The sequence below is a fragment of the Rhinolophus ferrumequinum genome, chromosome 8, assembly GCF_004115265.2.
Source record: "Rhinolophus ferrumequinum isolate MPI-CBG mRhiFer1 chromosome 8, mRhiFer1_v1.p, whole genome shotgun sequence".
Lineage (NCBI taxonomy): Eukaryota > Metazoa > Chordata > Mammalia > Chiroptera > Rhinolophidae > Rhinolophus > Rhinolophus ferrumequinum.
Genome location: NC_046291.1, coordinates 7,458,643 through 7,481,763, shown reverse-complemented (window position 1 = coordinate 7,481,763; position 23,121 = coordinate 7,458,643). Strand labels below are relative to the sequence as shown.

The 23,121-nt window shown below is 38.4% G+C and overlaps 1 protein-coding gene across 1 annotated transcript in view; it reads left to right on the top strand.

Moving 5' to 3' along the window:
• Positions 1-23,121, top strand: part of CAB39 (calcium binding protein 39) — a 74,870-nt gene that overhangs the window by 18,062 nt on the left and 33,687 nt on the right. Inside the window, exon 2 of the mRNA XM_033112262.1 lies at positions 10,919-11,074. Coding sequence (XP_032968153.1) covers positions 10,961-11,074 — 114 coding nt within the window. The 5' untranslated portion in view covers positions 10,919-10,960. The remainder of the gene's footprint in view (positions 1-10,918; positions 11,075-23,121) is intronic.

Below are 23,121 nucleotides of genomic sequence, written 5' to 3'. Positions count from 1 at the left end.
GGTTGTTTAAATGACCGTACACACAATACAGATTGATGGCAGGCTTTAACTGGAAAGCTTCAGTATTTGTGCTTTTAGCAGGAAGTAAAAGAAGACCTGTGTGACTTCCTTATCAGATCTGTAGTTGACAGGAAGCTGGTAGGGAAAGCTAATATTCATAATTATACAGTATCCTGCATACAAATCAATAAGAAAAAGACTCCAAACTTAGTAGACTAGTGGGCAGTACCGATGTACAAATAATTTTACTAAGGAAATACAAATGGATAATAGGCATGAAAATATGTTTGTTGTCATTAATGATCAGCAATTCAAATCAAAAGAATTGATGAGAGGGGTGGGAAGAGCTGGAAGTGAAGAAAGGAGCATCTTTAATCTAACAGATTGGCAAAAGGAGATTGATAGGGCCTTGTGTCGGTTAGCTGATAAGGCAATGGCTGTCCCTGTGCATTGGTGATAGCTGTGCAATTGGCATAAGCCTTTGGTACAAGTGAAGAATCTTCACATTCTGACTCTCTTACCCGAGTCACTCAGAATCTTCTTGGCTTCTTTTACTCTGGTATCTGGTATATAGAACAGTACAGAATTTTCTATGGTCTTTTTGCCAGAGAGCCCTTTGTTTAGTCATGCTTTATGAAAAATTGCTTTCTAAGGTCAGCAGGACAGGGAGCATTTTTTCTGTTTTTATAAAGATGAAGAACCTGACACATGTTCAGTGGCTGTCCTGAGTCAGATCATAGAGAGAAAGACGGGGTTTCTTTACCCTCAGTCATTTTTTATGACGTCCAGGGACAACTGGCCTGGTACCTTAAGAGAAAGTAAAGCAGGGCAGGTCCTGCACAGAAAGGAAAGGACATCCAGTAGTGCACTAAAAATAAGACCCAAAGCCTATAACCTGAGTATTTTTGCTGAAATGTTACAAAACAGTCTGTCCTTTGGAAAAATGCTGCAACGACCCCCTGCTGACTCAAAAGATCCAGTAATTTCAGCTATGAAAAAAGTGTGCGTTTACTTTTATAATAAATTTAAAAGACATTGTTAAAGGTATATTTTGTGGAATTATTAAAAGTTTTGCCAAGCTACATTCATACAGAGAATTGAAACACAAGGACAGAGACCTTAATTTTTTTAATTCAACTTTATTTATAATATTATTAAGCTGATTTAGAACTGGATGTTGATTTAGTCACAACTAGAAAAAAGCATTTAGAAGAGCGCTCCTATTCATGGCAGTTTATTTCAGTGCTGAGCAAACTACCTTTCTTTTAAACAAAAGACATTTGAAAACTGCCGTAGCCAATACTCAACTGGGGTGAAAAGCAAATATATAAAGAGCAAGCTTTTTTCTGCAGAATTCAGAAATCAGGTTAGTACATATATGTGTACAGGTGTGTGTATGTATTTTTAGAGGTTATTTAAACTTTCAAGAATGAAGTCAGAGAGCTCTGGTACATAATACATTCCTAACTCCTAAGAGTTACTTAACTATGTTCAGTTTGGTTAAAATACTTCCAACCATATCTTAAGTGAATTCTAGAACTGTTTTAAGTGGATGTTTATACATGCCCTGCCTTGTTCCAGAAAGGATTTAAGGCAGCTTGAAATATTCTACGGTATTTAATTAGCATAACTTTCATCTTCAAAACTCATAATGACTGCATGCTATGCTGAAATTACCACTGTATAACTTGACACTTATAATATGTTTTTCTCAATAAGTTTTTAAGGTTTAACATGAGGTTTCTGTTTGTAAGATTAACACAGTTTTTTAAACAAGAGCTGATGCTTGACAAAAAATCATGTGAAGTGGCTTGTCTAAAAATTAGCTACTAAAGCAAAACCCTTTCTCTCCTATAAGCAGATATCTCTTGCTTTGTTGCTCAAATAAAGAATGAATTTTACCGTTAGAACATATTTCATAAACATTCATAGTTTGATATACCCATGTTTTACTATGAGTAAAAGAAACTTTCGAGGATAAATAGCAAGCCTGTTTTAGAAGAACACAAAGTGAAATTGTTTCTAAACATTCCGTTTACTAAACCCATTTCATTAAATACCCGTTCTTTAATTCATTCAGAACAAAAGCCATTAATTTGAAATAGGATTTTTTTCTGAAAATGTAAACTTGTAGGAATACTATTAAAGGTAAGTTCACATAGAGGTGTGATCAAAAGCTACGATGAATGTTTAAATTAAAAAATGTATTACAGTAAAAGACACATTGCCATCAGTCCCTCTCAAAATACTCCGCCTCGCTTTGAACATACTCATCCCATCATTCTCACCACTTTCTGAAGCAGTTCTGGAAGTCCTCTTTCGTAAGTGTCTTTAGTTGCGCTTTCTTGGCTGCCCTGATGTTCTGAATCGATTCAAAATATTTTCCTTTCGTGGTTATTTTGACTTTGGGGAAGAGCCAGAAGTCTCATGGTACCAGATCCGGTGAATAAGGTGGAAGAGGACACACTGTAATGTTTTTATTTGACAGAAACTGCCGTACCAGAAGCGATGTGTGACACGGAGTATTGTCATGATGAGGATGATTTACGGCACACTTTAAAACACACCTTCTCTCAACCGTAGCTCACACCCGACTGACTGCACCGAACAAGTGGAAGCTCGTCACACACTGTTACTAAGGTTCGGCGCACTACTTCCAATGTTGAAGATCCCTGCCTTTCCGTTGGATGACACTTGGCAGCAGCATTCACTGTATTTTTTGATCGCATCTCATAAGAATTATTTAATACTTCAGATTACAAAAATGGAGTTAACAGCCTACATGACGTATATAACAGGTACATTTAGTACCATGATCATGGAGAATGTTATTACACTTTCAATAGTCTACCCTCACCCATACCTCTAAATTCTGAAAATGTTGAAAAAGATTTGAAATCTCTGAAAATCTCTCTTTTTTCAGTGTTTTGGGGCGGGGAGTAAGCATTTACCTAAAAGAACTTTATTTTAGTTAAGAACACATTTTCCCAAAGAGTGCAAGGGTGGAGAAGCTCATGGTCACTCAGATGTAGGTCACTCAGATGGAGACTTAGTTGGGACTGGAAAGTAGTTGACAGTATCATAGCCTCACTCTCTGTACAATACATTTCTGAGATTTAATAGAAAAGGAATCGGGGTTGTCAAAAAAAAAAAAAGTGTATGAAGCAGAGGTATGGGCCAATTTTTGGTTTTTGTCTTTTAGCGGGCGAGGTTATTCAGGGGGTACTCTTTTTCATATTTATTTCACTCATAAGCTTAGAAATTGCCTTTAGCCTATTTGATCAGAACTTTTAAATCAATGTTTTAAAAAAGTCACTCAGTGAACATTGATTTGTGGTTACTGTGTTTGATAATGAAACCATCTTTTATGTTGTACATTTTTGTAATACTTGAACAAATAAATACAAAGAGTAGAATTTGGAGTCAAGATCTGCCTTAAATCCTGACATACACTCAATATGGGAGTGAAATGGAAAGTCATAGTAGGAGGGACTGAGCAGAGAAGTGACAGTGCTTTTGTCAAGTATAGTAAGTACTATGTGAGAGAGCTTACGTTATTTTAAATACTGCTATATCTAGGCTGTAAGAGAATATCAGTATGACTCCTTCATAGTATACGGTATTGAACATCATTGGCTCCTGAAAGTAATTGCAAAACACACTCCAAAGTTTTGTATGCTCTCGAACACTTAATTTTGGTTTTGACATAGTTGATGAGCTATGTATTGGGTAGCTCTGGTAATTCACCAAAGGTCCACCTGCTTCTGAAAGCTACTCATAGTTTATCGTACTGGAGCTAAGTCACTCCATCTTATTTGCAGCTATGAAGAGCATGTGTCCTATCCATTCAAAAGCTGAATCAAAACTTGGAGATGCAATTTTAAAAAGGATAAGATCATTCATTTTATATTGTTATTCAGTCTGTATAGATACCTTTTTTAAAAAACCCATTTTTTTTTTGAGACTAGGCACAAACCAGATTTTAGAAGGAAAAAAACCCATGTAACTATCCTCCACTACTATTTATTCAGATTTTACCACATGAAGATGTACTTTAAACGTGTAATTTCTCATACAAAGTGAGGTAGCTGTTGTTGTCCCATTATAAAGATGAGGAAAGGGGCTTATAAAAGTGTAAGTCAGCTTAGGCATAGGTGAAGTCAGGATTTGATCCCAGGTAATCTTGAAAGCCCATGTAATTAACTACTGTGTTTTATATAATTGCCCTGCACTACTGCATGGACAGTCTAGTGCACCTAATGCAATATCTTGCATGTTGTAGATATTCAGTATTTATTTGAATTAAGTAACATTAACCCTAGAAGCAGGGGATTATTAGGTCTCAGAGCCAGCTATCTGAAAAAATGGGTTCAGGTGTGTACTACATTTCACACTTTCCATGCGTAGGTACCTTAATAGCCCTTGTATACAACAGTCTTACTGTATGTGAATTTTTTTGTCTGTTTGCAGTGTTAGCATTTGATCACTAAGCTGATGAGTCCAATCTAACATATGTTAGTGTAGGGTCCTATGAACTCAGCTGTCTAGGAATGTGTTGTCATTCAGCAGCTTTTCCTTACTGTCTCTGAACACATCCATCCACAACAGAATCTTGTCTTCTTTAGAGCAGGTGCTCCTGATGCCTTACGTTTGTGGCATGTAGTGAGTGCACAGTTGGTATTTGAATGAACGTCCTAATGAGTGGTTTATGGGCCATCTGACTGCTTTTCAGTATTCGTTAGCACCTAGGTGAATAGCGTTAGAGTTAGGTGTGTGTTGCACAAGTAGTCAGATTGCCTGAAAAGGGCAGCACCTCATATCCTAACTCTAGTGATGTTAGACTTAGATTTTCCCAGTGGGTGTCGGTGTGTCCCCCAGCACATCCTTGAGCTGGAGCTCTGTATGTATAAGTATTAACGTAACAGCAGTGATTTGAAATTGTGCTTTCTAAGATGGAAGTACCGTTTCTAGTATCATCTGGTCTTCATCTGTTTTGGAGAAAGGAGAAGACTCCCAGTGCAAAAGACCACAAATATAGAGCACAAGGAATAAAAAGGAAAATATATACGAAACTGGTAATACTAGCTGTCTCTGTAGGCTTTGCAGGTGATTTTCTCTATCTTGTATGGTCCTTCAGTGTTTGAACTTTGCACAATAAACAACATAACCATTTTTTTAAATCTAGAAGTTTAACTGTTGTGAACATAGATACAGGAGTAGATAGAAAGACTCTCATTATTCTGATCCCCAGCCCGATTCCCCTCCCCCCAAGAATATAGAAGTTAGCAGAAGGCCATGCTTATGTGAACAACAGCACAAAAAGTAGTGCTGCCTTTTTTTTTTTTTTTTTTTTTTTAATGATTTCAGCAGTCGGTGAATGTCCCAGGCATTGACAACCAAATTTCCCAGAACATCCCCTCGGGAGGATATTGGCCCCATTGATAACCTCTGCCCTCTGGACAATAGCAGTGAAGGTCTACACTCGGCATCTGTAGGGACAGAGAGATTTCGAAAATGGAATTGACTACAATTATGAAATGATTATATAGGAAAGACTTAACATGTGGAAAGAGTCTGGTATAATGACCAAATTTTGTGACTGGGTGAACAATGGATTCTTTCACTGTGAAGGGGAACTTAGAAAAAGAAGCAGGGCTTGGGGATGAGGTTTGAATTGCCTGGAGGACATCTAGAGGGAGTAGCAGTTAGAAATGCCGGCAGATTGGGGTAGGAGATAGATTGCAACCCTGGGTAGATGAGATCACTCAGACAGTGTAGGGAAAAAAGACAGCCAACGTTGGAGTAAAAATGAGTCATTGAATTAAATGGAGAGAGAAAGGGCATTTAGAGACAGGAAACAAACAATAAGAGGAGAGAGTGTAGGAAAGCTGAGAGGTGTGCAGTGCTAAATATTCCTGCAAATTCCTTTCATGCAGATTTAGCGTGCAAGTCCATAAATGTTGATTTTAATATAAAAGTAGAATGTTAAATTGTAACAAATGTTCAATTATTTCCCATTCCTCCTGCCTCTCCTACCCACCCCCCAAATTTTCAAGTTAAATTTCCCCTCCAAGGCTTCTTTATCTTGAGGATTCAGTCATACACCATTCATTACCATCGGAGCAAACTTACCTCCAATTTGAAAAATGTAGGCCTGGGTTTCCAAGCCCTCTTTAGAATCCTAATCGTGGCTGGCATTCCCCCAGTTGCATTAATTTTGTCTCAAGGAGTCTTGCTGAGCTTTATTATGAACCATTTTTTAAGAGACAGGAGGAAATTAGTTGTGTTGAAAGCTAAATGAATTTTTAAAATTATATGTACTTTTGTCCATTTTCTTCATGAACTCCAGTTATGTCCAAAACATAGTTTAGGCAGTTTTAAAACTATTAAGGAAAAAATGTGAACATACAGAAAAGTTGAGTAACAATGAAATCCCATATACCCACCATCTAGAATTAAAAATTAAGGTTTTTACCATATTTGCAAATGTGGTGTTCAGGCTTAAAAGTATTAAAGCTTTGGGGGCCGTGGTAAGGAATTTGGATCTTATTATAAGGGCAAGGAAAAGTTATTGAAGGGTCTTAATCAGTGGATTCTTGTTGGTGTTCCCTAAAATTCCATCAAATACTTCTAATGAAATACTGCTGATGAGAAAGGGGGAAAGGGGACAATGAGAAAGGCAGGCAGATTGTTATGCAGAAAGGTCTTTTAACCATCTTAACCCTTCCTTGTTGAACCAGCTTGTACATCTCCACACTCTTGGGATTGTCAGTTCAAAAACTCAGACATGCGCCTATGTGTTTCACATCCTTCCAGGTCCCAGAACACTGAATGGTACTGGCCCTTTTGAAGGCACTTCACTCCTGGGAAGAAGCAGTGTGGGCTGGGGAGCCACTCTTGGGGCTGCCTTTGCTGTTATTTGAGCACTGTTGGAAGGTCATTCAGTGTTCTGTGGAGGGATTAACTTCTGTTCCTGACGAGTAAGGATCGAAGTCAGGAGACTGAAGCAAGAGTTGAAGCATGAAGTTCAACTCTTTTTAAAACTAAGTTTGTATTTGGTTCCAAATCTTTTTGTTCCTCTTTATAATCTCTAAAATCATTAGTGATTCATGAATCTGTTTAATCATTCATATTTTTTAAAAAATAAAATTGAATAAAATAGAAAGTGTCAGTTTTAGCTGTGTGTGTGTGTAATTAAGTTTCTTACTTGTAGATCATGATATGATCCAAGTTTGAAACACTGCTGCTTCTTCTGGCTCAATCTAGCTTTCCTGATTAGTAAGACTGGCAGCCTTTTCTCTGTCATTCAGCCTTCCATTCGAATGTCTAATGAATAGTACTTTTTATGTATTAAAAATAGATTGTTTTATATTACCCATTGATTTCTTTAAATTTAATTTTTATGTTTATCAAAATTATACATGTGTTTAATTGAAGGAGGCAAACAATTAACAAAAAGGGCTTGTAAGGAAAAATACCAATCCCTGCCCTTTTCCTGCTCCCTAGAAGTACCACCTTTAACTCTTGTGGTAGATTGTTTTGGTATCTTTCCCCACATCTTTAATGAGGATATTTGTATGACACATCTATGATTTCACCATATTACTCATAACACTTGCCTCAATAGCTGCTTACATTTTCTTTGTTACACTCGTATTACATACTTATAGCTCTATGCATATTAACCTAACATGTTTATTAAGAACTTTATTTCTTAAAACATAACTCTTCTTACCCTTTTAGCAACATTCTAGGCACATGTATTGTCTACCCACTTGGTCATCACTTGGGAGCCATTCATTAATTTTAAACTTTTCTGTGTTTTCAGTTAATTATTTGAAAAGTTGGAACACTGGCTGGCATACAATATGAGTGTAAGACATTTAAGCTTAATACATAGCAAACTTAGGCCTAAGAAACAAATTCTAAGGCAGAAGTTTTAAGGGGTATTATTTCCTTGTTTTGACCCCCAAAATCTTGGACAGTTGTGTTGTGTAATAATTGGGGAATTTGAGGATGTCAATGAAAGAAAGAAAATGATTTATTTAATTATCACTCATACTTTAAAATAACTTATTTACAAGTTTTGTAATCAAGTTATATCATTCTTATTCTTTCACTTAATAATTATACATTAACTGTCTCTTTAGAACAATAAATCATGAAAGAATATCTCAAGTATGGGGGTGTGTAAGGGAGGGAGTGGAGGAGGGAGGTGGAGAGAGAAAATAGGAGCCTGTCACGAATAGCTTCATTACTGTGATTGGATCTTGCTAAGGAGTGTCCACTTCTTGGTTTGGGTACTTGTTACTAACTGTATTTCCTCAAAGTACAGTCTTACTAGTTTATATGTTCTGCCAAATCTCGGCTGCCTGGGGTACTAATTACAAGGAATGAGGGTGTCATGCCTCCCCTTTCCTTCACGGAAGCATTTTGTATCTTGTTCTCTTTGGCAGCTGTATTCTTTCTGCTATGACCAGTATTAAGTGTGTGGTAGGACTTTTTAAAATCCTCTTTGCCTTGGAAAGTCACTTCTTCCACCATCGAGCCAGAGCTGAAAATATCTCCGTTGCATAGCACCATAGCACTTCCTGCAAAATACTGTGAACCATTCCCACCCTCACCAGATTAATTTGTGGCATCACTGCCATTATTTGCGTAGTACAAATAGGAAAGAGAATATTTTCAGAATTTACTGTGTGAATCCATTATGTTTCTGGAGAAGCAACCTGCATTGCCTCTCATCTGCCTCAAAAAAGAAAAAAAAAGTGAAAAAGGAGCAAATGATGGGAAAGAATGATCCAGGATTTGTGTCCCATCTAGCCAGGTAATCAGAGATAATGGGAGCATGGGAGCAAGTTAGCTATGATTGACCCAAACTTCTTGTCATGAAAAAGATATTCAGAAGTAAATTTACGCATCTGAATTTTGAGAACCTACGTTTGAGGACATTTCCCTTTGGTTAAGTAATATGTGGTTTTAATTTGATCAATAAAGGATTTACAAGCTGAGCTAGACAAGTGATGCTGGTTCTCAGAACAAATCACATCCAAACACATCACGAATTAACATACCTGCTCGTGACTTCATTGTAGGCTTAACATGAACATTCATTGCATGCTTTTCCCCAAAAAAATGTTCCATTTGTTAACATATATAAGTCACTGCATCTCAAACTTTAGAGAAAAACATAGAAATACTTTCTTCAAATGAAGTCTTACGCAAAGTTCAAACGAAGTATCATAATGCCATGCAACAGAGATATTTTATGTTGACATGGGGGGAAAAAACAGTGGGGTTGAAGTATCTAAGACCTGTTTCTCCTTACTTTGATGGAGGTGGAGGCGGGCTCCGGGCGCAATTAAATATAGAAGTTTGGAACTCAGTTTGAAAACCACTGATCTAAGTGATCTGTAAGCTTCTTCTCCAAAGTGTTATCTTTTGGTATCTTTTGGTATCTTATATGAGGTTTAATGCCTATGAGTATAACTTACTTAGTGAAAGAACTTGTAACTTCTGACATGTTCCCCAAGTTACTGCCATCCTTTGTCTTGTTAACTTTGTTTTTTCATGGTGACGTCTTTTTTTTTTTTTTTTTAAGATTTTTTATTGGGGAAGGGGAACAGGACTTTATTGGGGAACAGTGTGTACTTCCAGGACTGTTTTCCAAGTCAAGTTGTTGTCCTTTCAATCTTAGTTGTGGAGGGTGCCGTTCAGCTTCAAGTTGTTGTCCTTTCAGTCTTAGTTGTGTCGGGCGCAGCTCAGCTCCAGGTCCAGTTGCCGTTGCTAGTTGCAGGGGGTGCAGCCCACCATCCCTTGCGGGAGTCGAACCTGCAACCTTGTGGTTGAGAGGATGCACTCCAACCAACTGAGCCATCCGGGAGCTCAGCGGCAGCTCAGCTCAAGGTGCCGTGTTCAATCTTAGTTGCAGGGGCCAGAGCCCAACATCCCTTGCGAGAGTCGAGGAGTTGAACTGGCAACCTTGTGGTTGAGAGCCCACTGGCCCATGTGGGAATCGAACCAGCAGCCTTCGGAGTTAGGAGCATGGAGCTCTAACTGCCTGAGCCACCGGGCCGGCCCTCATGGTGACTTCTTGAAAATAGTTGGTGTTTCCTTTTCTATGATGTATATTGTGGTTTATTTGGTAGAAATGTTGTTTTCTGCAACCCACAAAAAATTAAGAACTTCCAGAAGTTCATTATCTGCAGGGTTTTACCAGTGAGTTCCTTTATGGGAGGTAGTCATATCCAGGTAGAAAGAGCACACATGGAAAGTGGCACCTGAAGAATTTGAAGGTCAGAGGGGAGATGTTTCCAAGGCTCTGTCCAAGGTTCTGTCCAGCTCTGAGACCCTGTGACTGACTGAAGAGGGGGTGGGTATGCCATGGAAGTGTGTGCCCACCGGGGTGCTTAGGAGGCCCAGCATGAACGCTGGCAAAGAAGCATCTGGAGAGACCTCGATAATGGGCCTGTTGCTATTGCTGTTTGGTTAAGCCCTTTCCCTAACTTTTTGCCCCCATTTGCTCAACTGTAAAATAAAGATATCTATAAATTGGAGGTATGTAGAGGGTGTTGATTAAGGATACTGCATCGAGACAGACTTGAGCTGGCTTTACCACTTAGTACTCAGCATTGGCCTGGAGCCCTACTTGTCCTGTGAATGAGTGACAGCTGCTGCCACCTACATGCTCAGCACCTGCACGTTCCTCCTCAATGCAGGGTCAAAAAGGGTTTTGAAAAGTACAAAATGTTCTACAATCCTGAGACCTCTCTGTATTACCATTTCTCCCATATACTGGCAGGTTCCCAGTTCTACTGATTTTGAAAGTCACTGGTTTTCCTCCCAGATTAGAATTTAGACAGTATGTGTTCTCTTGACCCTACTGTTTTCTCACTTCTACCTTGTGCTGTGTCCGCAGGTAAAGTAGGCAGAGCGCAGCGAGGCGTCTGTCGCTGCCGCCATGCCGTTCCCATTTGGGAAGTCTCACAAATCTCCAGCAGACATTGTGAAGAACCTGAAGGAGAGCATGGCTGTTCTGGAGAAGCAGGACATTTCGGACAAAAAAGCAGAAAAGGTATGTATTTGGCATTATTTTACATTTTCAGATGTAAGACAAATTATGAGGTGTTTAAAAAAATATCAACAAATCCCAATATGGGTTTATTTGAGGTTTTTTAAATATGATCCTAAGGTGGCATTTGCTAGTGTTTAAATACCACATTTTCTCCTGTACTGCCATCTAACAAACATATTTCTAACTTTTTTCTCAGTTTTTCATTTGAGGTTTTCAAGTGTATTTACATTTTATTTTCTTCATTGTTGAAATTGGTTTATCTGATTCCTGAAATCAGCGTTCCCACCAGCAGTCGTCCTGGGGAGACGCCTGTCCTGGTTTTCTTTCTGTGGGTCCTGTATCCACAATGAGCATCTTCCTCTACCCCGTTACCACAGCCCAAAACGTGACTTTTCTCCCAATCTTGTCTGTCCCTCTTTGAAACATCATCTTTCACTAAACAGCACGAACCCCCCTACTTCCTAAGGGGTTTCTGAATTGATTCTGACTTCCATTCCGACTTGATGAAGTGTGCCATCACCTTTCTTGTGGACCTCATGACCTTTCTTATTTCTAAAATCTCTCCTTTGCTTTAAGCCTTCAGTGCAGACTCCTTGAGTGGCACACAAGACCCTTTGTGACATGATCTCTGCTTCTCTGGGTGAATTTCAACCCTCTCCCTTATTCTGTATGCTCTAGCATCTCATCTTGCCTCCCTTCATTGAAAGCAACTAAAGCAAATGAGGAGCTGGACTGTTTTTCATGCCTTGGTCTTATTCTCCCCCACTCTGGCTCCACCTCAGCCCCCATTCATTTTTCAGAACCACCCTATTCATTTCTTTCTCTCTCCCCCCTTCTCTCTCTCTCTCTCTCTCTCTCTCTCTCTCTCTCTCTCTCTCTCTCTCTCTCTCTCTCCTGAGTCCATGGTGATGGCAGACTACAATGGCAGCTCATACAGTTTGGTGTCACTGTCTTGACTCAGGCTAAGGGATCAGCACCATCTGTGCAAATGGCAACACAGTGGAAAATGGCAGATGATATGTTAGTATTGATAGGAAAACAGTTTAAACCTCCACAGACCCCCTGAAAGGGTCTTCAGGGACCCCAAGGGGTCCATACTTTAAAACCTACTGTGATAGTTAATGAAAGGTATATGGTTTATATGTGTGGGTGGCATCAGGTAGGGGAAGTGTCCTAATTTAGATGGGTTATATGGGGGAAGTCTTACTGAGGAAGTGGTATTGGAGATGAGTTCTATAATGACAGAAAGCAAATTTGTCTCTGATGGAATTCATATCATCTACTTCATTAAATCAGTGGTTTTCAACGAGGGGCAATTTTTCCCTCCAAGGGGACATTTGGCAATGCTTGGAGAAATTGTTGGCTATTACGCTGGGGGAGGGCAGCTACTGGCATCTAGTTAGTACAGGCCATGGGATACTAGTACATGGGATAGCCCCCAGCTCCCCCCCGCCTTGCCCCCTCGGAGAATTATCTGGCCCAAAATGTCAGGAACTCCTGCTCTAAGCTGAAGCAGGAATAGACCTCCTACTATTAGGATAAACAAAGGAAAGAAAAATAGTTGATTTTATAAAAAATAAATTTCACTTCAGTGTAAGGGGACAACTCTGAAGAACAATCTATACAAACTACTCATTCTGAACTAGGTTAGGAATGGGGAGGAAAACCCTGAAATGTCTGATGCACTTTCTTATCAAGATTCAAAAGGAAGTACAACTAATTGAAATGTTGAAGACAGGGAACCAAGATCTGAAAACAATGGAAAGATGGAAATTTAATCACTAAATTAACAATCATAAGAAACCATTTTCACATCATACTAAAGACTGCACAATTGAAGGTAGTCCTACTAAACTCAGAGTGGTGCTTGCTATGACTTGTTATTTAGCATTGCTCTGCAAATTCTAGCCAATGCATAAAGAAATCGTTTAGAAGAAAAAACAGCTATTACAAATAAAGAGGGAAGATAACACCATTGACATACTCACATATCTTTACAAAACACTGGAGGATCAATGCAAAAATAAGCTTAAAGCAATTCACTAGGGCAGCTAAGTAGAAAATTCATAACTTGCCTAAATACCGATAAAAACTATCTAGAAATTGTGATTTTTTAAAAAAGTATTTCATTTTCAGTAGCAACAAAAAAAGTATAAGATGTCTGAGAATACTGTCATCAAGAAGTATACAAGAACCTATATGAAAAAAATTCTAAAACCTTATTCAGAGGCAGAAGAGAATACTTGGTCCATGTTAGCAAATGGAATTTAGTTAAGATGCCATTTCTTCTCAAATTAATTTTTAAGCTTAAAGCAATTCCATTCAAATCACAGTGGGATTTTTGTAACTTGACAAAAAAAATGGTTCTAAAATTCTGAAAATAAATAAAATAGCTCGAAGTTGTGGCAGGATCTAAGGAGTATGAATTCTACTTTGTTTTGAAGTAAAACACATACTTTATACATCCACTTGCAGTCTTCCTAATCATGGTTAATGAAACTCCATCCTTCTAGCTGTTCAGGCCAAAGTCTTGAGTCATTCATGACTCCTTTCACACTTCCCAAATCCAAATATGAGCAAATCCATCCACTTTATCTGGAGGGGAAAAACTTAAAAAGCCGGAACCGTTTCTCTCCGTTTTCCTAGTTACCACCCTGGTCTGAGCTTCCATTATCTCTGCTCTGGATTACTGCAGTGACCCTCTGACTGGTCTCCCTTGCCTCCCTCCAACTGTAGTGATTCTTTCAAAACGTGAGTCAAATCATATTTCCCTTAGTGAACTAAATTCTACAGGCCAAATCCTGCCTAGGCCTGTTTTTGTAAGGCTCATGAGCTTAGAATGGTTTTTACATTTTTAAAGGATTGGTTTAAAAAGCAAAGAAGAATATGCAGCAGAGACCTTATGTGGCCTTCAAAGCTTAAAATATTTACTGTCTGTCCTTTCACAGAAAAATAAATGCCGGCCCTTGCCCACGGCCACAATGGCCCCTTCTCTTAGTACTCCCCCCACATTGGCTTCCTTTCGTTCTATACTCCAGTCATAACTCTTGCCTTTAAGGTTTTTGCATTTGGCGATTCCCTTTGCCTAAAATGTTCTTGCCCCCACTCTCTGCTTGGCTTACTCCCTTATTGCTTTCAAGTGTTTGTTCAATGTCACTCTTCACCCAACCCCATATTTAAAACGCAACCCTGCCCTCTGGCATTCCTGTTCCCCTCGATCATGCTCTATTTCCTGTGTTGCTCTTAACCTTTTTAATATACTCAGTGATGTTTATTTACTATTTCTTCCCCTGTTAGAATATAAGACTTCCAAAGACAGAACTCAATAACTATTTGTATTTATTGAAAATGGAATGCAAAGCAGAGTTCACATGAAACAGTGTCACCTTGTGATTCTGCTGAACTCTTAATTTTTATTGAATAGGATGTAACAGGTATTACTGAGAGAATTGTAACAATTTGTATGTCGAGTTCTTACTAATAAGAGGGTATCATAGCAAAGTATCTTCTGAATTTTATTATGGTAGCTAAGTATCCCAGTCCCTTTTAGTGTTACCACCCACAGAAGTAGTGAGATAAGTGACCCTTCTCAAGAAATCCACTCTGTTAGTCCTAGTATCTTTCATATAGTTTTGTGTTCATTAATTATCTTCCCTTATAGTTTAGGATGGTCATGATTGGACAAATACTTTTACCCAGTAGATCTGATTAGTGGATCACTCTGAGCTTCCAGGTAGGATTCCAGTGATCTGTTGCAGGATACTGTCCTGAAAAATCTAGGTACAGGTGGCTTCACTAGAGATTTCTACCAAACATGTAAGAAAGAAATAACACAATTTCTATACAAATGTTTCCAGAAAATTTAAGAGGAAGATGCAGTTCTTAACTCATTCTGTGAGGCCAGGGTTATCCTAATAACAAAACCAAAGACATTACAAGAAAACTGTAGACTTAATATCTCTCGTGAACATAGCTGCAAAAACTCTAAATTTTAGCAAATTGAATCTAACAGTAGAATAATACGTCATGACCAAATGGAGTTCATTCCCGAATACAGGGCTGGTTTAACATTCAAACATCAATCATGTAATTTATTGTATTGACAAATTACACGTCAGTAAACAGGGAGAAAGAAACACAGCCTCCATTCTTGATAAAAACTCAACAAACTAGGAATAGAAGAGAACTTCCACACCCTAGTAAAGGGCACTGCAGAAATGCTACAACTAGCATTACACATGCTGGGGAGAGGCCGAGTCACTTAGTGCTAAGATCGAGACTAAGACAGGGGTGTCCACTTCACTTCTATTCAACTTGATACTTAGAGGTTCTAGCTTGTGCAGTCAGACAAGAAAAAGAGATAAAAGGCATTGAAAAGAAGGCATAAAATGGTCTTTATTTGTGGGTTACATGGTTAGCTACATAGAAAAGCTGAAGGAATCTATTAAAAAAAAACACCCAGAACTGATAAGTGAGTTTATCAAGGTCACAGGTTACAATATCAGTAGACAAAGAGCAGTTGTATTTCTGTATAGTAGCAATGAAAAACCCAAAATTGAAATTTAAAATACTATTTGGAATAGCACCAAAAAATAAACACAGGGATAATGTGACAAAAGAAATGAAAGCCCTGTATACTGAAAACTGTAAAATATTGCTAAGAAATGAAAGACCTAAATAAGTGGGAAATACACCTTGCTTATGGGTTTGAATACTTAATATTGTTAAAAATGTCAATTCTTTCCATATTGACTTATAAATTCATTATAATTTCAGCAGACTTTTTGATAGAAATTGAAAAGCTGGTTCTAAAGTTTGTATGAAAATGCAGAAGACCTATAAAAATCAAAACAACTTGGAACAAAAACAGAGTTGTGGGGCTCACACCATCTGATTTTAAGAATTATAAAGCTACAGTAATTAAAACAGTGTGGTGTTGACATAAAGATAGACATATAGATCAATGTAACAGAAATGAGAATCCAGAAACGTTCCATATTGTTTGGAAAATTTTTGACAAAGGTGCAGATGTAAATTCAATGGAGAAAGGATAGTTGTTTCAGCAATTGGTACTGAAACAATTTGATAGCTACATATGCAAAAAAATGGACCCCATACCTCATGCCATACACAGATGAACTCAAGGGGCAGCCGGATGGCTCAGTTGGTTAGAGGGCAAGCTCTTAACAGCAAGGTTGGTATTGTGGGCTGCACCCCCTCAACTAAAGATTGAAAATGGCGACTGGACTTGGAGCTGAGCTGCACCCTCCACAACTAGATTGAAGGACAACGACTTGACTTGGAGCTGATGGGCCCTGGAGAAACACACTGTTCCCTAATATTCCCCAATTTAAAAAAAAAAATGGATCACACAACTAAATGCAAAACCTAAAATTATAAAGCTTCTGAAAAAAAAAAAATCTTTGTGACCTTAAGGTAAGCAAAAGATTTTTTTTTTTTTTAATTTTAGGCACAGGATTTTTAAACATGACATCAAAAGCATACTCTGTAAAAAGAAAAAAATATAATAAATTGGCAATTCATCAACAGTAAAACCTTCAGCTCTTCAAAAGACACTGTTAAAAGAATAAAAAGATAGTCCACAGACCAAGCGAAAATCTTTACAAAGCATTTGTCTCATAAAAGATTGCATCCAGAATAAAGCAGTTGTGGTACACTGATAGTAGGGAATACTACTCAGCAAGAAAAAAGAGTGAACTATCGCTATACATACAGAGCAACATGAGTGAAGCTCAAATAATTAAATGTTGAGTGAAAGAAGCCAGACTGTAAAGAGTACATAATGAGTGCATAATGTATGATTCTATGTATACAGAACTCGGTGGAAACCATGACAGAAAGCAAATCAGTTGCTTTGGGATTGGCAGTGATATGGAGGGTAGAGTGGGGATGGGGGAGTAAGAGAACTACAGAGGAATCTTGGTGGTAATGGATATGTTCACTATCTTGATGGTTTCACAGTTGTGCAAATAAGTCCAAACTTACCAAATTGTATTCTTAAAATGTGTATGGTTTGCCATATGTCAGTTATAACTCAATCAAGAGGGTGAGAAAAGGCTATCCATATACCACCTGAGATAGAGGTGGCTTGGAAGATGTTTGCCCTGAGAACAGATCCTGTAATAAGCACCCAGAAAGACTACTGCCTAGGTTGACATAATAGAAATCCACTACTTACATTCAGAGTGATCGTCTTCTACTCTGTGTAGACAAGTCCATACTTGACAATGTAGAGAATCTAGAGTGTGTTGAGAGGGGCATGACCAAACTGGTACAGAAATCCAGAAGCCTGCCACGAGAAATAGTTGAATAAACTGGAGACGTGAAGTAGAGAAGGAATAAAATTTTAGCCCTAGAGCCCTTAGGAAAATGTTTTTAGGGGATCATCTAATAGTAGGAAAGGAAAGGTTCTAGATGGTGGTAGGAGATAGAATTAAGACCTGTGAGTGGAAGTTAATCCCGGAGTCCAGTTTCATCTTGATATTAGGAAAAATAATAGGCGGGAGTTGGCTTCCTTGGGACACGCACGTTTCCTGTCCCTGGGTATGTATTGGTGTGGGCTGCGTCAGCGCTTAGGTCTCGTAGAAGGAATTCATGCTCACAGGGTTGACGCATCGTGACATTGATACACCACCATATTTTACAGGGTGTCTTCATAGAGAATAGACCTCCATCTTATTTTGAGGCAGAATAGTTTCCTGTTCTCATGATCTACGTGAAGAAAGCAATTGTTTTCTAGGTAACCCTTTATATTAGAGTCAGAGATGGTATCCACTCCTAACTGCCAAACCCGTGGAAAAATTATGCCTGTTTCTACTTTATTCATTATATCCATGAGCATTTTCTCATTCATTTTTTGTGATCTTATAGACAAAATGATAAATACAAGATTTGAGTGTTTATTCCTTTATTTGTAATGTGTTGCTATTTTTACTTGTTTTTTGTGGTACATAGTTGCCATATTAAGAATTGTGCATAATACAAATAGATGAGTCCTTCAGGAACTATATCACACCTTTTAAAAAGAATTTGAAAACTACTTTCCTTATATCTTTAGAAGAAAATGGTTTGTCTTACCATCCTTATTTTTAGATTACTGGAGCATGGGGGTGGAGTGGGGTGGGATGGAATTTGTTCTTTCATTGCTAACAGCCACACAGGTCTGGTAGGTTTGGTGGACGAAATGACTATTTATACACTCTTTGCCCACTGCATGCTATATAAAGAAGGTATGGCTGCCTCGCTCAGCGTATACTTGGTTCCCTTCATGCTGTGAATGTGTGTATTAACAGTGTTGAATAGCTATATTCACTCATTTCAGGAGAGGAATAAGTTTGCTGGCATACTTAAGAGGGGGAAGGGAGTGGCCTTTTCCCAGCATAGCCATTTAACAGTGACTCATGGTTACTTAACTTGTTTAGAGTAATCTTTGACACCAGAAGGTTATTAATAGGTTTTTCTTAGTCCATGATGTTTCAGCTTAGAATAGACATTTTCTTTAGTAGAGAGATAGGTGTATGTGTGTGTGTGATCTTTTTTTAAAAATTAATACAGTAATTAATGTGAGAATTGACTTGGCTCTCATTATCAAATAGTTGGTACCAACAGTATTTCTCAGGTTACTTTCAGATTCCATCTCACATTCTTTATCTTACTTGACTTTAATTGAAGAACTTCCTTTTTCTCATGAGGTCATATAGTAGATCCCTTTTTGGAAATAAATTGATACTTAAGGCAGTATATATAGATTGGTATATATTTAGAGGACTCTTGTTTAAAATGATTCTTTTGCTAACGAGTAGGTATAAAGAAACTCAAAACAGTAAAACATAGGACTTGATAAATGATTTAAGCCTCTTCCCTCCAACCCCCATGTCTGGGTTCTTTGCAGTATGTCTCGGTAATAACAACTACTTACATGTAAATTGTAACAAACTCAATTATGTAAACTAATGGTGAACAGAAACATGGAAAATTCTGCTTAATAGATCATTTCAAAACATTTCTAAAAAGGGTGCCTTTATAAACAGTGATCCCATCTCAATTATGTTTTCTTACGCCGAGTTTCATGTGTATAGCACATGGCAGGAAAATCTTGCAAAAGATACATTGGAAGTAATTTCATTGTCATCATTTGCAAGATTCCCAATTTGATTGAATCCTCAGACATTTTAGTGTCTTCATTTATTTGAGCAGATAGACGGGCAGACACATGGATCCAATTTTTCCCCTTAACGAGTTTATAATCTAGGAGAGGAAATAGGAATGTAAATAATATAATATAGTATAGAGATGCTTAGAGGTATCAGTGAAATTCTGGGGGAATCAAAAAGATAAAGCAGTTAGTAACTCTTCAGAGCAGCATTAGGTTTAAAGCGACATTTGAACTGGTTTTTAAGGTGTCTGGTAGTCAGAGTGAGAGGAACAGAATGTGAAACAGCCTGAAGTGTGGCATGTTCAGAGAAACAGTGACAAGTTCAAGGTGACTTTGTAGGGGCACTGACTAGATGGAGATGAAGGGTGGGAAGTGAGGCTAGAGATGCAGGTTGTGGTCAATTGAAAAGGGCTTTATTTACAACCTAAAGGTGCACTGAGAGAGCTGACGAAATCTTCCATTGTTTGCTTTGTTTTAAGTCTTTATTTTTAAGTAATTGCTAATTCACAGGAAGTTGCACAAAAAGTATATAGGGAAATCCCGCGTACCTTTTCCTTAGTTTCCCTGAGTGGTAACATCTCACGTAACTGGACAATATCAAGACCAGGAATTGACATTGGTACAGTCCACAGGCCTTATTCATACTTCACCAGTTTTATAAGTGTGTGTGTGTGCGTGTGTAGCCCTACAGTTTATCACATGTGTAGCTATGTGGTTTCTTTGTAACTACCACCACAGTCAAGATACAAAACTGTTCCATCATCACAAGGCTCCCTCTTGCTGTCCCTTTTTAGCCACACTGATCTCTTCTCCCGTATCCCTGACTCTTGTTGGCAACCACTCATTTGTTCTCCAAATCTATAATTTTATTATTTCAGGAATGTTTTGTAAATAGATTCACAGAGTAGGTAACCTTTTGAAATTGGCTTTTTTTTCACTCAGCTTAATTGTCCTGAGATCCATGCAGTAATTCCTTTTGATTGCTGAGTAGTATTCCATTCTGTGGCTATACCACAGTGTGTTTTAACCATTCACCTCACCAAGGACAGCTAGACTATGTCCAGTTTGCGCTCTTACAGATAAAGTTACCGGGAACATTTTTATACTGGTTTTCTGTAAACCCAAGTTTTCCTTCCTCTGGAATAAATGCTCTAGAGTGCAATTCTTGGCTCATTTGGTACGCACATATTTAGTTTTATAAGAAACTGCCAAACTCTATTCCAGAGCTCCTGCGCCATTTTACCTTCCGATTAGCAATGTTTCAAAGTCAGAGATGAGGTGAGATTGGCAGTGTGTTTGGGAAGGTGGATGTAGTAGCAAAAGATGAACTTGGTAAGAGAACTCTGGTTACAAGGAAAGCTTAAGGGTAAGAAGGAGAAGAAGATATGACACTAGATTTCTGAGGGAGAATGAAGAGAATTTGATGGTTATCTACAATTAATTCCAGGTTCACAGACCCTTTGGCCTATCTTCTACCCATCAGATATTTTCCAGAGCATGAGTCAGTGAACTGTGGCCCAGTCTGGCCCGTTACTTGGTTTGGTAAATAAAGTTTTATTGGAACACAGCCATGCCCATTCATTGACATACTATGTCTGCTTTCCCACTGCAGTGGCAGAGTTGAGTCGTTGTGGCAGAGACCATATGACCCACAAGAAGTTTGCTACCTGCTTATCTACAGAAACTTGAAAGATACTGCTGATGAGATAGATGATAGTGGGGGTTCTTATTTTGGTTAGAAATGGCAGGACGTGGGGTTGGGGGAAACAGGGAAATTGTATGTTTTGCTTTTAAACGTAATGTTCCACATATGTGCAGAGGGTGCTCTAGAGAAGCAGGTCGGCCATGGTTTCAAGTGCTTTCACCCTTTATTCACTTTTTAATTTTATTTTCTTCTAATTTGTATTTTGGGATTCTTTATAAGATTTTTATTTTGAAAAATGGTGGCAGGGAGGAGTAGGAAGTAGGAGTAGGAAGTAAGAAGTAGGAAGTCATTTTAAAACGACTGATTTAGATGACCTCTGACATCTTTCAACACTTACTATGCCGTGATTCCATGCTGCAGCACCATTTCAAACCTCGCATTCCAACTCAGACCTCATTTTCTCTGCCCCAGAATTGGTCTCTCTTCTTCACTGACTGGCTTAGGAAACGCTGCCTTTGTATCTCTGGCTCAAAACCTTAGAGTCCTTAGATTCTTTCTCACTTACTTCAGCATCTGTTTGCCAAAGTCCTGTTATTCAAAATCATTTGGGGGGAGGAGACTGGAATTTGCGATTTCTCCCTCTTTCTCTTTTCATAAGTATTCTAGATAATGTGGGATTGCGGGGCGGGGAGGTTCTTATGTGTGTTCGGAATCTGTGCTTCTTTCATTAAGCCCAGTAGTTTTAATTGATTTCTGTATTTATCTAAAAATTTCAGAAGATGCAACAGAGTATAAAGAAAATGTAGAACTCATCTTAATTCCACTACTACATGAAATGACTAATGTTAGCATGGTGAGATAGCCTCACAGATTCTCATTCATATTCTAGCTCTCTCCCTTTCTCTCTGGGGCAGATGAATAAATAAGCACGGGATTATGCTATTCTGTAACCTGGTTTATTTTTTAATTTTAATGTTAACATCTTTGTATGTCAGTGTAGAGTTTCCCATGGTCTTCCTTTTTATGGGTATACCATGATTTAACCAGGTCAGTGGGATAACTTTTATTTCTAATTCCTTGCTGTTGTAAATGACACTGCTTATACTTTGTGTAATTATCTATTTCCCTAGGGTAAATTCCTAGAAGTATAATGGGTGATTCAGAGAAATTGCACCTTTTAAAGCTATTTTTATATTTTGCCAAATTGCTCTGCAGTAAAATGGTACCAATTTATTTTTCTACCACCAGTGTATCTTCTAGACATCTTTGCCTCTGAATGAGGGAAAAATGTTTTATTTTAAGTTAATTTTATGAAGTAGAATATCTTTTTAAAGGTTACTTGCCTTTTAGTTTCTGAATTAGCCTTATCTATACTGTAACACTTTCACTCTTGCTATGTTTATCTTTAAGTGTGTTTTATGTATTAAGGTCAGGCTTACCTAGTAATTTATCTGTTAAAAACTGGGGGTGAGGGAGAGAGCAGACCCAGGCTTAGACCCCACCAGATACAACCTTGTGTCTCCATCTGTCAGTAGCCACCTCGTCATCTTTACCTGCTCCCGCAAGGCCACTTTGGGATCTGCTGCATAGTTGGGCCTTGTTGGGTCCACGGGAGCAGTGAATGAGAAGGGCTGTGAAGCCCCTCAGGGACAAGGTCTGGAAGCACTAATGGATAAGTGAGTCTCTCCCTGAGTCTCCGAAAATTGTGTTTTTGCATCACTATGTTGCATCTGAGTGGTTACAAGGGATGATGGTAAAATAGTGCAGTGACGACACCCCGGGAGCACCCAGCTTACGGCAAGAAGTGTAATACAGCAGCTGGCTTTTTTGCAAATCGTGAAATAGGCCACTTGTACCAGTGTTTGGCTTGCTGATTGCTTCTTTTTCCCTCCTGTATTTTTTTAATGGGAAAGCAGGCAGTGGAAAATCTCACAGCCTTAGTTCTACTTGGGGAAGTTATTATGGACACTACCCTTGAAAATTTGAAGTGGTAACTTGCCTCCTCATTCTGGGAGGGAAAGAAGTATAGTTCTGATACTGTTACTGATGAGGTGTGAACTTTGGAATATTGGTTACTACTTAGGTCGAGCCTGTAATTAAATAGTTTAATTTTAAAATAGTTTTAAAAGATACTAATTAAAACTAAAATTGTTACTAATCGGTTGTATTTGGAAGTCAGTGAGGTTTCATGGCGTAGGATTACTATGCCTGGCTCCCCTGGCACTT